The 17,285-nt window shown below is 47.0% G+C and overlaps 1 protein-coding gene across 1 annotated transcript; it reads left to right on the top strand.

The window, feature by feature from the left end:
- The first annotated feature begins 11,634 nt into the window (after window positions 1–11,634).
- LOC138514618 (olfactory receptor 5AP2-like) lies at window positions 11,635–12,570 on the top strand. Its single transcript, XM_069630066.1, has one exon. It carries the CDS (start codon window positions 11,635–11,637, stop codon window positions 12,568–12,570), a length of 936 nt encoding a protein of 311 aa, XP_069486167.1.
- The last annotated feature ends 4,715 nt before the right edge of the window (window positions 12,571–17,285 follow it).

The raw sequence follows: 17,285 nt of genomic DNA, 5'->3' as shown, positions 1-17,285 counted from the left end.
GCTGCACCACCAACTGCGGCCCCACCACCGGTGGTGAACCCACCCGCACCGATGCCAGCCACCGAGGGCCCACCATCAGCTGCGGCAAGCTCCACTGGTGAGGCAGCCGCCACTGCCCCCCTATCCGATCTGGAGGACACCCTAGACCAGGCCATGGAGATGCACACCCCAAGCCCCCCTGGATCACCAGAGCCAGTGCCATTCCAGACCCCTGCGTCTGATTCCACAGTTGAGGACACCGTCCCTGCAATCATGTCCCCCATGATGCCATCACCTGCTGTAGTGGATGCATCCGAGGGCACAGCCTCAAGTGCACAGTCACCCAGCACTGCCCACCAATTGACCACCATCCTGCAGCGCCAACAAGAGCTGTCTGTGCTGGTTGGGCAGCATGTTGAGGAGGCTGCCAATCGCAGTGAGAACATCGTGGAGGCGTTGAGGCACTCCACAGAGCGGATGGACGCCAACACCAACAGGCTGTGCGATGAGATAGGGAGGCTCAGGGAGGTCCTGGTACGCATGGCTGACACTATGGACCGCCACATTTCCCAACAAGGCCAGTCTGCCCCATCCTCATCTTCTGGGTCGAGACAAACAAGCCCCCTCCGGCGCTCAACGCGCACCACCAGGCGCACATCTGCCAACCCTCTGAATCCCCCTGAGGACTATTGAAAATAGGGGGTCGATAGGGATCCCTATGTGTGCATAGGCCAGGGCAAACTTGGCAAACACATGAGGGACTGTTGTGGGGGGTGGTGGGAAGGGTGTTATGGGTCTGTTGTGGGGGTGGGGGGAAGGGTGTTATGGGTCTGTTGTGGGGGTGGGGGGAAGGGTGTTATGGGTCTGTTGTGGGGGTGGGGGGAAGGGTGTTATGGGTCTGTTGTGGGGGTGGGGGGAAGGGTGTTATGGGTCTGTTGTGGGGGTGGGGGGAAGGGTGTTATGGGTCTGTTGTGGGGGGTGGTGGGAAGGGTGTTATGGGTCTGTTGTGGGGGTGGGGGGAAGGGTGGTGGGATGTTTTTGGACTTGCACTTTCACACCTTAATGTTACTCAATACACTGGTTTCTGATCTAAACACTGGCTTGGACAACTTCATTGTGTGTGTGTACTTTATTGGGGACAGGGTCCATTGCGTGCTCGTAAACATACACCAGTGCATTACTCCCCATTACCATGTGACAGTACGAAAACATGTTCCTCAGAATATTTGGTTGATCAGATGCTGTCTCACAGCACGTCCCTCCTGCCCATCCCCTCTTGCAAGACCTGCATCCCCTTCACCTCCGTCCTCATCACCATCATCGTCCTCATCAGGTGCTTCTATTTCAACGTCAGGGGGCAGTGGCACATTCCGTCTGATACACATATTGTGCAGCATGACACATGCCATGGTGATCTTGGCCACCTTCTCATGTCCATACAGGAGAGCACCACCAGACCTGCTAATGCACCTAAAACGTGACTTCAAAAGTCCAAAAGTCTGCTCGATCACGATGCGGGTACGGGTATGTGCACGATTGTATTCCTCCTCGTGCCTGTTCTGTGGGTTCCGTACAGGTGTGAGGAGCCAGGTCTTCAGGGGATAGCCCGCATCACCTGTATGGGGGAATGAACAGGGTCCTGTTACTGTTCACCTCAAGAGCGGCCTGTTCACATCACACTAATTGACATTGCATTGTGATTCAAGTACTGAATTGACAGCATACATGCAGATGGTTTGTGTGGCAGCAACGTGCAAGGGGGAGGTTGACCCTGCAAGTAGTAATGAAACATTAATGCCCCCAACAGTATTTGACATGTCCTGGGTGAGGCCAGGTCTTAGGTGTCCCTGTCCCAGGCAAATTTGGTACCACACTGCGAGTGTACTGACATTCTGACACCAATGTGGCCATGCTGTGAGGCATCACTTCAGTGGTGCTATAGGTGTGTGGTTCAGTGCTATGTCTAGGGGTGATCCCTTTGCATGCATTCAAGTGCGCATTGCTGGATTGATGTTGTGCTGCGCTGATTGTGTATTACTATCTTGACGCCATGTTGCAGATTCTTGTGAAATGTGGCGTGGTGGGATGTTCAATGTGGATGGATGTGTGATATTTTGCAACCTGCATTGTTGTCGATGTTGTGCAGCTTCAAATTGCATGTGGGTTCATTCCAAGTACATCGTGGCCTTCCCGAATGCACATTGGTGTACATCTGTATGTCCATTTCTCCTACGGACGACAGTCAACACCCAGTTGCAGTATGTTTCTCTCCCCCCCCAATCACGTTGCCATGTGCTTGCCCTGCTACTCACCGAGTAGCCACAAACGTTGTCCGGGGTGTCGCTCCATGTAGCGTGGGATAGTTGAGTTCCGCAGGACCATGGAATCATGTGTTGATCCTGGAAATCTGGCACAGCAATGTGTGATTATCTTGTTGGCGTCACATACCATTTGGACATTGATAGAGTGGAATTGCTTCCTGTTTCGGTACACTACTTCATTGTGATGTGGGACCACCAATTCCACATGTGTACAGTCGATGGCCCCAATGCAACTTGGGATGCCTGCCAATGAATAGAAGCCAACTTTTGTGTTTGCAATCTCCTGGGCAGTCCGTGGCATGGATATGTGTTCAGGTGCATGCTTCAGGAGTGCATCGAGTACCTGGTTCAGCGTGCGTGAGAATACTGGTTGTGAGATGCCATGCATCTGTCCCACTGTATGCTGGTAGGTGCCTGTGGCCAGAAAGTGGAGCACACTCACCACCTTCAGTAGCGGGGGGATGGCAGTTCTGATGTCTATGAGGCTCACAATGTCGTCGTGGATCATGTCCACGATGCTGGTGATGGTAACCCTGTCCAGACGGTACAGGGTGTGTATCTGCTCAGGGGTTAGGTTGAATGGACTGGCTCTGATCCTGGGGATTGGTGGGTGCCTCTGTGGTATGAATAGGTGCCGTTGTGGTGCTTGCTGTGCCTGTCTTGCCCTCCTCCTCCTCCTCCTCCTCCTCCTGCGTCTCCTTTGTGCTGCCTGTTGTAGTAGCAGCTGCGCTGCAATGAGCTCCCCCAGGCCATGTACTGCTGCCAGTATTGGAACCATCTTTGTGTGGGAAGGGGTGTGGGAAGGGGTGTGGTGTGCTCCTTTTGAGCTGCCACAGTCTCCATTGCCTCCACCCTGTGCTGATTGTGTCCACCTGTGGCAGGTGGGAACACTGCTCATTCCTCTTAACGGGTGGTCCGCGATGCCGGTATTAGCACCATGGCGGTAAGGGGTTTGGGTGGAATTACCATGCCGCTATTAGCATGTCCACTGGCCTTGTGATGCTGTGCTGATAGCGGCATGGTGTAATTTACGGGATGGAGGGTCGCGCGCACACGGCCTGGCCGCTATTAGTGGCACCGTAATTTGCGATGCCGCTAATAGCGGTGTGCCGGGTCGTGATCCGCATGGGGATTTAACGTTACCGGTATTCCATTACCGGTAACGGTAAATCCCTACCGCCATCCGTGTAATGAGGCCCTTAGTCTTGCTCTTAGGAAGATCTGTCTCAGTGGCCTGCTGGGAAATTTTTTGTTTATTTCCGCTAAATCATTTAATTTCCTGGGAAGTGCTGGCAGGTGGCTTAGGAGTTTGTTCTTTTCTGCCTTCTCTAGAGTGCCTATACAATCCAATTCCTCTAGTTTTTTTTTTTTTTAATTCTGAGAAGATTTTGGAGTAAATCGTCCTGTGTACAAGCAATTGCCTCCAGTTGTTCACTTTTTTTGGCTGCCCATGATGTCATCATTTTGGATCCATCTGCCTTGATTTCTATGCATATCAACTTGTATTGTATAGGGACGATGACTCTGGTAGCAAAACTTCCCTGTACAGTGACATGCTGCTGTTTTCCACTGTTGCTTTTAGGGAGATAAGCCCCAGCTCTTTCCTAATTGCTGGTAGTGAAGTTGATTTGGGAAAAGACAGCACAGATCTCCAGAAGAAACCTTCAATCTTTTGCCAGATTTTTTCCGGTATCATTGGAATTGCCTCAGCACCGTAGATCAAGCACGGGACGACTTTTGCTTTGTAGTACTTGAGTACGGGCATCAGGGAAAAACGTCCAGACTTCTTGTCCAACATACAGGCTTGTGTTGTCATTGATCGATATTTGGTCCAGATGAATTTTTGCATGCTCATTTCTAATTGAGTGTTGTCCCGCATGACCCCCAGGTATTTGAATTCGGAGACTGTTTCAATCATCGTGTTTTCTAGTTGCCAAGATGTAGAAAAAGCGCATTTCTACTTTATCTCTATGGTCATTATCTTAGTTTTTTTTGTTGATTTGCAGCTTGTTGCTTTCAATAGAATCTGATAGATTAGCTAGTTGGCGTTTGAGACCGATCAGTGTTTGGTCCAGCAGAGTGATGTCATCTGTGTAGAGCATTCTAGGGACTAAGGTTACCCCGATTTTTGGTGGAAATGCTTTCACAGCTTCAGTTGAGTCTTTGTAGTCTCCTATAAAAGGATTTCGGCCGATAAAGTGCCATTTCTGTTTAACTTCACCCGCATAGAGGTTCCTGAGTAAAGGGCTTTTATGGGCTCTAAGATCTTTTTTGCACAGTTTCCTGCCGAGAGTTTGGCCCATAGCAATGGTCTATCTACCTTGTCAAAAGCCTGGGTGAGGTCTATGAACACTAGGTATGTCTTTGTGGTACCCTCATGTTTTGCTCAGGATCATGATGTTGACAATAGTCCCTGAATTTTTCCGAAAGCTGACTTGGAAGGGATAGTCGAGGGGGCAGACTTGGCCCATGCTTGGAATTCCCGCAGTAAAAGCATACCAAACAATTTTCCAATGGAGAGCGATTGGGCAATAGTTGAGCGGGTCTTCCCTGTCACCCTTTTTGAAAATTGGAACCACCATGGATGAGGTCCATTATCTTGGGAGTGCTCTTGCAGTGGCACATTTTTCAAAAACCTTGCTAATAAACGGAGCCCACTCTTCAGGAACGTTTCTGAGGACGGTGCCCACTCTTCAGGAACATTTTTGAGGACGATGTTGGTCACACCATCCGGACCTGGGGCCCGTGAAGCTTTTAGTTTGTGGATGATTGATTGAATGTCCTCTTCGTTCGAAAGGTCAGACCATGGAGCTTTGCTCTCGAGGACATTGTCTGGCACAACCTCGGCTGAACCGCTGAAGAGGGCCGTAAAGTGCGCTATCCAACTTGATTCGCTCACGCAATTCGACTGAGATGGTTCTGTGTGCGCTCCCGATGTTTTAATTAAGGTCCAGAAATCTCCAGTGTTTTTGCTCCCCAGTTTTTTCAGCATCACTTTGGTGTCTCTTTGATAAAGGGAGAACCCTTGGTTTCTCATCCATGCTTTGTAGGACTTTACTTCTTTTCTATGCTCTGTTAGAGCCGATGGTGAGTTTGTGTTTTTTGCTTTTCTTCTTAGGCGTTTTAGGAGGGCTCTTTTTACAACCAGCTGCGTGCCATATTGATACACGCTTAAGTCGCTCTGTGCTGGTTTTGTTCTTGTCCCTATCTTGTACAGACTCAGTAGTGGTTGATAATCTAGTTTTGTTGGGGTGTTTGCTATGTTGCCAACCAGTTGCCTTTGATAGTTGAAAGTTAGGGCTGGTATTCTGGACGCTGTAAGCTTGAGACGATTTCCTTAGGTGTTGCACTCAGTTTGTGATTCACAAATCTGGATTGCGCGACTCGGAATCGCCCAGGTTGCTTTTAGCAGGTCTGGTCACTTGCGACGGTCTTGATGATTTCAAAAGACGTGGCCAGCTTTAGCATGTTACCTGACGCAAAGATGTAGTCAATTGTTGCCCTTGAAGTATCTCTTTCCCACTTTGGCCACCGCTTTGAGTTGGAGAAAGCCTGGGCGAAGGTGTGACAGCCTCTTTTTTACTTGCTTCTGCCCTTCTGAAGGTAGAGGGCATCTGGCATTTAGATCTCTGCAGATTATAATATGTCCCACTTCTGTTTCTGCATATAGGTCGTTGAGTACTTTCTTGATGCTGTTTAGGAATAGCTTGTGCAATATAGTTTGAGGGTTCCAGTAGATGTTGATGATTGTAACCGGTAACTCTTTCGCAAAATTTGTTTTCTGATCGAGGACGGTCCAGCTTGTCAACAATGCCAGATGTTTTAAGGATGCCGACAGTGTCCTTTGGATGCTTATTCCACTTCCTGAGCGGACCACCAGTAGAATTCCGGCTGATGGACGGCCCAAGGCGCTTTTTTTTAGCTGCCGAGATTTCGATGCAAAAGCCATCAAGATGGGTTTTTTCTGTTAACCACGTTTCTTGCAGGGCCAAGATGTCAAAGTTACTCAGGTTGATGTCGCCCTTTTTCGTCAAGTGTTGATGTCCCCGTGTATTCCATGAACCCTTATGCAATGTGGTGGACGACTGGGTGAGATCTTTTTGGATCCACGTCGATCGCGCCTCGTTGCCATGGGTGGCGAGTTGCTATTTCTTGGTATAGGATGATAATGTTTTTGGCAACCATGCCCACAGTTGTTTCATTGGCAAGAGCAGGATTGTTATTTTGGCCGGCTTTTGTATATTAGCCAAAGTGGTGCATAGTGGGTCTCGTGGTTTTGCTGTAAACGAATCAGCTGTTGCCATGAAGGCCCCATTTTGGTGACTCTGGTTGGTTGGCAGGGGCGTTGTTGCAGCCCTCTGGGATGAGTTCCTTCTCTTCCTGTCCCCCTTGAATTCTTTCAACATTGAGAAGGTCGAGTTTCTGTTTCCATTAGCCTTTAAATTTGAAGGCTTGACCCTGTATCGAGGCATTCAGTTGGCGTTATACAAATCTTCCGTTTTGGACGTATAATGGCTTTTTTTCGATATATACTCAGGCCTCTAGTCCCGAGTGCTCGGTGCGTAGCTGGCGTTAGACAGTATTGACAAATGGGAGCCGCGATGTGACAGCTCCTCCAATGCCGTTTTGATTGGATAAGGCAGGGCAGCAGACTTTATGTGGATATAGGCCTTCGCGATCATCCCTCTGTGATATGGTTCGACTCACGCATAGTCCTCTGCTCTCAGACATTTCAAGATGGTAATTTTACTGAAGATGTTCCGCACTGTTCTTCTGTTGAGCACAATCTTCTCATGGTTTTGAGAGGATTGTTCTAATTTCAGAGCTAACGTTGCCGAGGTATGCCTGCTCTTGCCCGATTTATGTCACCAGTCCCGGTTCGTTGGTGTGTAACTCTTCTGGTCAGGTTCTTGCGGACTGCCCTCGTCCTCTCCGGAGGAATCGTTTCACAAGTGGTCTCAGTTGGAGATCTCTGCTTTGAATTTATCGTTTTGATTGTCACATTTTTTATTTGCTTCTTTTGCTCTACGTTCGCCCTGTCCAGGAGATCTTGCCGGCAAGGGTGGGTAGTTTCTGTTGTTCTCTTTCTCCAACTGTGTTGTAGGGTTATTCGTGGAGTCATCTTGATGTTTCAATCGTCTCTCTGTGGTGGATGTTTTTACTGTTTTTCAGTTTTTTTCCGGAGAAATTGTAATTCTTTTTTTGTTGTTTTTTCACTCTGGGGCCTGTAATTCGCTTCTTCGGAATCGCTATGTAGATGCTGGGAGATGTTTATGGTAGCCCTGTCCGCCAGAAACTCGTAAGCAGTTCTGGGGGATTTCATACCGGGTTGTCGCTGTCATTCCTCCTTTGTGAACCTTTTTTGGTAGTCTCTGGTTTGCAATGTTTTTTTTCTTTTTTGCTGGTTCCTTAACTTTTCTAGACATTGTTGCTGTGCTGGTTACTGTAGTCAAGCCCATTTGGTCATCTGCCGTATCGTGTAGTTTCAGGAGAGCTTGCTTATTCGGCATTGAAGATTTTTGGGCCCTTTGTTCCCTTTCAGGCAGACCTGAGAAGATTTTGGACGCAGTGTTCCTTCGCGATGAGGCGGATTCCCCCTTCCGAGTATCTGCCTTTCTGGTACCTTTTCTTGGTGAACTTTCTTTGAAGAAGAATACCTCAGGTAATCTAGGACCTTCTCCATCGTTGTTGCTCTGTTGGGAATTGAATATGCTGAAGTTTCCCCAGTTCAACTCCTTCCGTAATGCCGACTTGGGCTTTTCCTGCTCGGTTTGAGCGCTTTGAGAGGTGTGCGTCTCCGTTTTTGCTGGTCCTTGTTGTTGCTCGAATTCGTGTTTTTTTTCAGACCCTTCGGGTCATTCTCAGTAGTTGATCTGATGTTTGTGTCTTTGTTGCCAGCGGTTGTTTTTGTTCCATCGCTAGCATATACCCTTCTAGGTATATTAGTTTAGTATGCATCATCGATGCCATTGTGGAATGATCTTTCAGGTTGTCATTTATTGCCTCATATAGTTTGTAGAAAGGGGTCAGCGTGATGGTGATGGCTGACATGATCGTCGTCATGTCCAGTTTTTTTGTCTGCGTCTCCTTTTCTGTTGGGGGCCAGTGGTCACGATGACTCTGGCGCCTCTGCGAAGTGTTCAGGAATAGGACCTGGTTGGCTGCCCGTGTTGGTGACTGGTGTTTTGTGCAGTTTCTGCTGCTCCTGCGCAATGGCATTAAGTTTTCATCAAGGACTCTTGCCCTCACTTGTCTCTGGTGGGTCGCATTTTCTCTGAGCTTTTGTGGATCCTCTTCCATTGATTGGGGTTCATTTCTGTTTGTGGCTGAACATAAAGGCCCTTCATTTGGGTCCACCGTTACTTCGGCTCTCTTTTTGGGAGAGTGCGGATTTTGTGGTGATGGCTCTTGAGTGGTTTACTCCTGAGCTGTTCTGGAGTTCTCTTCAATGATTTCAGGTGACTGGTCTTGTGAGAGCTTTTCTTTAGATTTTGAGCTCTTCTCTATGTTCGAACAGGGACAATTTATAGTCGCAGCTGAGGGTTTTTCCTTGGAATTCAGACTGCCTCGGTCGCGACTGATTCTTTCGGCATGCTGGAAGGCAATTGCATTGGAGCTGATGTAAGCTCTAAGGAGGTGCCGGTTTTCTGGATTTTTATAGCTGGCGGAGACTCCTTAATGGCCTCTAGCATCTCGGCGTCTGAGAGTTTGTCCAGATGGTCATGATTTCTCTTCCCGTGATTCTTAAAGAAGTCTTTCACAGAGATGCGCTACACTGTTTTTGAGAAGGATTTTTTTAACGTTGATGTTTGTAGTTTTCTGTACTTTATTGCCCACCGGTGGGCTGAATTTGTTTTACCATGCACGGGTGGGTGTGTGAGTGATTTTTCTAAAAGTGGGTGTCCGCTTTGTGGCCACTCTAAGGAGCTGCCGATTTCCACGATTTGGTTGCCTGTTTTTGATGAGGAATGAGGCAGAGCAGCATCAGGCTTCGTGGCTTGATTTTTTGTTACTGCCGTGCTTCTCTCAATGGCGCCGTCTGCCTGCAGTAGATCATATGCTATCGGAGTGTCTGATGTGCAGACACAGCCATTCCTGGGAGCTCTGAAGCTGGCTTTGCTTCTCTCTGGCCCCTCTGTCCAGGGTGAAACCGTGCCAGCTGGTTGGGCTTGTGGCTTGTAACTCGGCGTGGAGAGACTGATGAACTTGATCCTAGGCATCACGGGGCATAGCGCTGGTGAGTGAAACGCCATCTTGTTTCTCAGGGCTCACATTGTTCGAATTTTCGGCTGGTAGTATTTCCATTGCAGGATTTGAAATCCTTGCTGGGCTGCTCGCTTCCTCAATCCTCATGGTGACGTCCACTGATTTGGCCGAGGCAATCCTCCCTGCCAACGGCCCTCCGGCCGCCGGTGTAGGGGCTATGTCTATGGCTCAATTCAGCAGACTGTAATTTGTGGAGGAAATTTTGTCAGTGTGTTGTGGGTCTTTGGACTGGATTTCTACTGGAGTGCAAGTCGTCTGTTCAGGTCTTCCATTTACCTGCACTGTTATATGCGTTTGTGTGTGCGACGGTGATGAGGGCAGTACTTCTTCGCTTTGCAAAGGTGGATGCTCGCAGAACTTTGGGGGTGCCGACTGCAGGCGGCTTCTGATTGCGGTCTGACCTGCCGGTGAGTCTTTCATTCCCGATTGAGCTTTAGAGCTCCGGAGGCACCATTTCTCACCATCTCCTTCTGCCTGCAGGTTCACGGAGGGGTTGGTTGCGGGAGGTATATCTGCAAGTCCTGCAGGCCTGACAAGGACTGCAAAGACTGCTCCAACCTCTGTGATAAGCCCTGCGGCCGTTCCACGGCTTGAGGCAGCACTTATGCCCCCCCCCCAAGAACCAGTAAACAGACTGTGGATCACTGCAGAACTGGAGCACGTAGAGGGTAGCGGACTGCAAAGACTGCGTAGTGGCTGCGACAAGCTCTGCAGCCACTACGCAGCTTGAGGCAGCCCTTATGGTTCCTCCCCCAAGCATCAGTAGAACCAGGAAACAAAACAGACTGTGGATCACTGCAGAACTGGAGCACGTAGAGGGTAGCGGACTGCAAAGACTGCTCCAACCTCTGCGACAAGCTCGGGTTTACTGTGTTGTGCTGTTGGGTAGCTGCTCTGTAGGACCACTAAGCTCTCCCTTCCAGTGTCATTAGCACTCAGCTGTCACTTACCATCAGTGTATATTTCTTTCGATTGTGTTATGCAGTTGCTAGAGATTGGATGCCGTGCACTTCAACTGCATGCGGCAGGGTGCTATGTTGAGTTGTGTGTTTTACTACTAAAGGATTGGTGATACAAGGTTAAAAACAAGCAAAACATTATTTCCAAGTAATGTTCACATAAATAACCCAATGGGTTGGAAAATGAAAGCACTGCTACATTGCCTCACTAATGGCCACAATTTCATCATGATGCCAGCACATAAAACCAGAAACCCAGAATCCAGATTTAATCTGGGACTACAGGAAAGGAATATTACCACAACAAAGAGATGACACTTGATACATCTGCCTGCTGATTTTTAACAGAATGGAAGGCTCATTCTACACTTAAAGGTCTTCTAACATGTGCAGGTATTCCATATTCCAAAAAGATGCCAGGGGCAGCATCCGGCTGCAATGATGGTGGTATGTGGCATGTGTGAGAGGGAAGCCTGGTGAAGAGAAGTAACCTTTATGCTTCCACACCTGTGCAATGGTCCTGCCCACTACACACTTACACATACACATTTTAACATGATATGATTTGTATAGCTATTTTCTTACTAATAATATCAATTGTATTACCTAGACAATCTATGAATAGACTTAGAAACCGGTGGTCAGAAGGGGCAACTTATTAGGTAAGCTACATAAGGAAGACAACTGTCCAGATTCACCTCTAAAAGAGCTGGCGGCTCGAGTTTCATGGTCCTCGCTGCTCAACTTTGGAACACCCTGCCCCTGAACATCAAACTGACCAAATCCTTCCAACCATTCAGGAAACTTGCCATTGGATGGTTACTGAACAAAAACCAACCCTAGCTTTAGCCCATGTCTAACTGTATATATTATACATGCATAAAGGTTGCAACTGTATGTTCCAATTACCTCTGACTGTATATACTGTATATAAATCTACAAATGTATCATTGTAACTTTTATTTTACCTTGTAACCTTTCCTTAAGCGCCCTCTTACCCCCGGGTCTGGAGAGCTATATAAATAAAACAAACAAACAAACAAACAACATGCAGTCTAGAAACCAATGACTTTTCCTCTTTCTCTTTTTTTCACCAGGAGGAATGAGACATGGATGAACATAACCAGACTTGGTCATCAGACTTCATCCTCATGGGCCTCACCATGAACCCCAGCCTGGCACCTATTCTTTTCCTGTTATTCTTCCTGGTCTATATCTTTACCCTCTTTGGTAATAGTGGCATATTTGCCTTAATCCAGGTGGACCCAGGCCTCAGCAGCCCAATGTACCATCTCCTGGGCAACCTTGCCCTAGTAGACCTTGGGTACTCCACTGCAGTGGGCCCCAAGATGTTGGAAAACCTCCTTTCTACGAGTAAGACCATCTCATTCATTGGCTGTGCTGTCCAAATGTTCTTTTTTGTGAGCCTGGCAGCATCTGAGTGCCTCTTACTGTCCGTGATGGCATATGATCGTTATGTGGCAATATGCAACCCATTGCTCTACCCACTCATCATGAGTAAGCAGGCCTGTACGCAGCTTTTAGCGGCTGTCTACTTAGGGGGTGTGCTCAATGGCACAGTGCACACAGGCTGCACATTCCGCCTAACTTTCTGCAGGTCCCGGGTGATCGGCCACTTCCTTTGTGACATTCCACCGCTGTTGGCCCTTTCGTGCTCTGAAACGTTTCTTAACGAGCTGGTGATCTTTGCCATGGGAATCCTGACCTCCATTGTTCCGCTTTTGATCATTGTAACGTCCTATGTTTTTATTGTCTCAGCCATCTTGAAGATTCGCTCTACGGAGAGTAGACTCAGGACTTTCTCCACCTGCACCTCCCACCTTGCATGCGTCACCCTGTATTATGGGACAATCTTCTTCATGTATTTTCGACCATCTACAAGCTATTCCCTGGAGCAAGACAAAGTGGCCTCCATTGTGTACACAGTACTTATCCCTTTGCTAAACCCACTGATCTACAGTCTGAGGAACAGGGATGTGAAGGAGGCCTTGGTGAGAACCATGAAGAAATGGGTGGGATCTTAGCTTATCAATATTGCATCCTGGCCTGACCGCCTCCAGATTGATGATGGCAGCTAATGTAGTTCCTAACGCCTAATCTTGTTTAACAGTTTATTCAGTTAGGGACTAGCACTGTCGATATGTATAAATATGCATTTGTTTTACTAAAACATTGTTCGAAATGTATGAAGTTCATCATTCATTCTGAAAAACATAAAAGTCTGAAAATGGGCCTGTTGACGAGCCATTCCACCTTAACATGGCATATTTATTAACTGACAAAAAAAGAGGACTTTTTGCGGAAAGAGAACATAGCAAGAATTGCCCAGGTCTCACATATTCATTGCTTTCTTGTGCTAGCTCAATATCCTTTGACTTTTGACAAGCATTCTTCGAGGTTGTCAAAGATACACACAGTCTCCTGGGTCAGGAAAATGGCAAGTAGGACTAGAAATGAGTATCAGTGGGACGAGGTCAAAAATGGTGCCTACTGTATGTATCATAACTACAGTGGGTACGTTGCATGGATTCCCTCATGGATAGGTGATGGATAACCCGCATTAGTTTTGACCATCTGCCAATTAATGCCACTTTGGTATCATTGCAGAACTGCTCAGACCTTGTTCATCTCTGCCTTGGGAGGATAGCTCAGGGGAAACGTGCTTGCCTTGGACGCAAAATCCCCGGGTCTGCGCTTAGAAACGTCTGGGTATTAAGCACGTTATAAATAACCAATCATAGCATATCATATCCATTCGATTGTGTCTTTGTGGAGACAGTGATACATTTCATGACTATTTGCCCAGTATATCCTTTTATTAATTGCTCAACACTACTTCCTATTCTTAGGAGCAGAGGGTTTAAGCAGTACTGTCCTGCCATTCCATATGTGGTGCTGCCCCTGGCTATTGGAAAATAGGAGAAAGGATTAGGGCTAACGCCTAACTTGCTTTATGTTAGGGCCCATAAGTGTGAGATCTTTACTTATAGTTAAGCTGCCTGTACCTTCATCTTGTCCTTCTACGTTATTTCATTGTGATGTTTCGTCTGATTTTCTATTAGGCACTGTGTCTTGATGCCCATTGTGAGAGCACATATTTAAATTGTGTATTTTTAAGCCTTCTAAGAAATGGTATTTCTTTTTGTCTTTTCGATGTTCTGTAGGCTTTGTCGAAAAATGTAATTTTATTGATTGGTTACAATAGATTATGAACGAAAAGTGCATTCTGGGGACTGGGACCCCGCTGCATCCAATTCTCGCTCCCTAAATACCTCCCTGCTAGAGCCCTTTGGTCTTCTAGCTCTAACTCTCTGCAGATCAGACGCTTCTCTAAGAAGAGTGGGGGGTAGATCTCTCTCCTAAGCAGGAGCCTCCCTCCGGAATGGTCTCCCTGCCCCTCTCAGGCTTGAGCCGGATCTCCTTAGGTTCTGCAAAGCTCCTCAAGACCATTCTTTTGTCTTCTTCCTTCCGTCTACCCCTCCCCTGCTAACGGCCCAGTCTGCCACAGTGACTGGCTGCCTGGTTTCCCTCTGAGTTCTGCAGGGCACCCAGTCCCCCCTTTCTCACACATAGCATGTGGACCCCCACCCCCTGCACCCATGCTATCCCTGACAACTGCCAACCTGGCCTCCCCTCCCTCGCACTTCTTGTTACTGCCTTTGCACAGTCCGAATGTCACAAGGCCTAGTTGGACCATTATTGTTATCTTTCTCCCTTGCCCCTCCCCCTCTTTTTTGTCTTATTGCTCCTTGAAACACCATTTGTTGTACAAGCACCTTACAAATATCCAATAAATAAATTTAAAAAATCTAAAAATCAAATGCATGCTCAGCAATATTTATAACACATGTGATCATGTGATTGAGATTGTGAAGTGGCTCATTGCAGCGTGTCTATGCCCTGGGGGGAGGTGGTTCAAGGGACACATTGCTGTACATCTCTCTGCTACATAACATTGTGTCCTGTTTACAAATACACACGTCAGCCTTCTGTCTCATTTACATGAAATACCATCTTAACTGTCCATGCATCTAGTCTCATCATCCTTTATAGACTGGTGCACAGTATTACTCAATGACGCTAACACACTATGTGCACATCAACACATGGCTGGGTGTGTGCTGTCAGCAGATGCATATGTTTAGTACTAGGACATTTATGATATCCCACTGCACTCACACTGGATGTTGCATAACTTACAGCCTACTGTACCATGACTGAAAAGACTGAAAACAATGCAAACCAATACAAATTGTGTTTATGTAATTGGTTATTTATAACACACTTAATATCCAGAGGTTTCTAAAGGCAGAGCTGCCGATCAAACCTGTGTTATACCGCACCATCTTGCTTCCAAGGCGAGCACGTTGCCCCTGAGCTATCCTCCAGGCCATTGATTATGCAAGATGAAATGGGATATATCCAGTAATGGTTCAATAGTTTTCTTTATTGAAAATCTATGTAGAACAACTACTTAAGCAATCATTTTACATGGTCTGAGTTCATTAGCATGTTGTATGTGTTTGCTATTTCCTTTCAGTATCTGCTTTTCAGGCACTTCCGTTTTGGACAGCCCTCTAGTTCAGCATTCTCCTTCAACACTCACATATAAACCTCTCAGTTCAAATTCAGGTGTTAGATGCCACTAGAGAGTTACACAGGACAGACAATTGTGCTGTTGTTGGCCTTTCACTGTTAATGCAGCAATCCCAAAATGGCTGCTGTGCCATTTCTCCGAATCTGTACGCTGATGCAATAGTTTTGGCTTATAGGTGATGCTAAAGTGCCAACTAATAGCACAAACTAACTCAGGCCTGACATTGCCCACCACTAGTGGTGGACTGGACTGCAGGGAACTCTGGAGATTTACTGGTGGGCATCATGGAGCTTTTTTTGATTGGGTTAAAATAAAGAATGTGTTCCAAAGCTTCCAGTGTACGTTAATATAGGTTTTTAACAAAGCTTCCATCTTATGTAGACACCCAAGAATGGGTTCTAAAATTAAGCTCAGGGGCTTTGCTACATGCGACACAATGTCAGTAATCTACGCACTTATCTGTCCTTGTGGGATTTTCTACATAGGTCAAACAGCGAGAAAAGTGAAGGACAGATACAATGAGCATAAGAGTAACATAAGGACCAGAAACATATGCTCCCCTGTGGCAAGACATTTTGTGGAAAAAAGACATTCAGTGGCCCAACTTAAATTTATTGTCTTTGAAATTGTCTGTAAATCCCTCGGGAGAAGATCATACCAAGAGATTGAATCAAAGGAAACTCTTTTGGATCAACAAACTTGCTAGCCTGAGACTAAATAGTATGAATACGGACTTCCACATGGGGGTCTTCCTATAAGACCCCCCCCAGAGACTCTGATAATCTGCACCACCCAGTCTATGTCTATAATCTCCAGCACATCTACTAATATAAATTGTGTGGCCATCATCTGTATATATTCTCTAATCGGGTGTGTATCTTCTGATTGTGTGTTTGTTACTTTATATTTTTTGGTACCCATGAATGTGCTCACTAGACTGTGAGCATTGATACCACTCTGTGATACTCACTTGGTAAGAATTAAGAGATTACTTATATAATGTTTTTTAAATCATTGGTGACCTCCTTCTACATGTGCATTGCCCTGCATAGGCATTTCAAAGCCAACAGTACATGGAGAGTTCACACCTCCTGTATCCTTATTATGTTTCTTTTCAATTTTCATTACACTCATTTTCATCATATATGTTTTCATCTTCACAAGCCCGCCTCCCTATACGGCATTGCTTTAATCTCCTCTATTGCAATCATCTGCCTGTCGCACTCATGGCTGTCACAACGCAATGATGTCATTTGTTTACATGGGTCGTCATGCGCCACCGTGCAAGTGCTATAACCCATTAGTAAGCGCCACGGGGTCCCTCTAGGAGGATGCTGATGCGCTTCAACAAGGATATCACCACAATGACATTGTGATGTTCACAAGTAAGCCCTACGCATTGTAGCCCCTCAATATACCGGAGACCTAGGGAATTTTAGACCCTGTAACTCCATTACGCACTTGTCTTTCAGAGGTGCTGCATGTTATCAACTCACGCATCTCCACTTTGGAGGTGGTGTATTTATGTGCTACAACACAGAATTAGATCCCAAAATGGCAACTACAAAGGTGAACATTAAGGTAAATGCATTTACATCATGCAAATCTCTGGAGTCACCTTGTCTGTATAAGCAGCATAACTCGCAGATGGGGAGCAGTTGCTAGTGGATCTAGGTCACCTGGCCTAAGCCCCGCCCACCTGGTGCCTTCCTGCCTGCCGCTCTTTTTCACCACTTAGCAAGCCCCGCCCAACTGGTGCCTTCCTGATTGCTGCTCTTTTTCACTACTTATCAAGCTCCGCCCACCTGGTGCCTTCCTGCTTGCCGCTCTTTTTCACCACTTAGTAAGCCCCGCCCACCTGATGCCTTCCTGCTTGCCGCTCCATTTCCCTACTTAAGTGCCCTCCAGTTTATTTTCCTTTGCAGATGGGGAGCAGGTGCAAGTGGATCTAGGTCACCTGGCCTAAGCCCCGCCCACCTAGTGCCTTCCTGCCTGCTGCTCTCTTTCACCACTTAGCAAGCCCCGCCCACCTGGTGCCTTCCTTCACCATCTCCGTCTTGTGGCCAATGCTGGATTTGACTTTTATGAACTTCATTGATTCACAGTGCATCACTCTTTCTCAACTCTAATGCTGGACTTCCT

Source organism: Ambystoma mexicanum, chromosome 12, assembly GCF_040938575.1.
Source record: "Ambystoma mexicanum isolate Mex_15411 chromosome 12, UKY_AmexF1_1, whole genome shotgun sequence".
In the NCBI taxonomy this organism is placed as follows: domain Eukaryota; kingdom Metazoa; phylum Chordata; class Amphibia; order Caudata; family Ambystomatidae; genus Ambystoma; species Ambystoma mexicanum.
Note: the sequence above shows the minus strand (reverse complement) of the source record. Positions and strands in the feature narration are given on the sequence as shown.

Excerpts from the sequence above, each read along its gene's own strand:
- LOC138514618 (XM_069630066.1), top strand. The coding sequence starts at position 11,635 with ATGGATGAACATAACCAGACTTGGTCATCAGACTTCATCCTCATGGGC.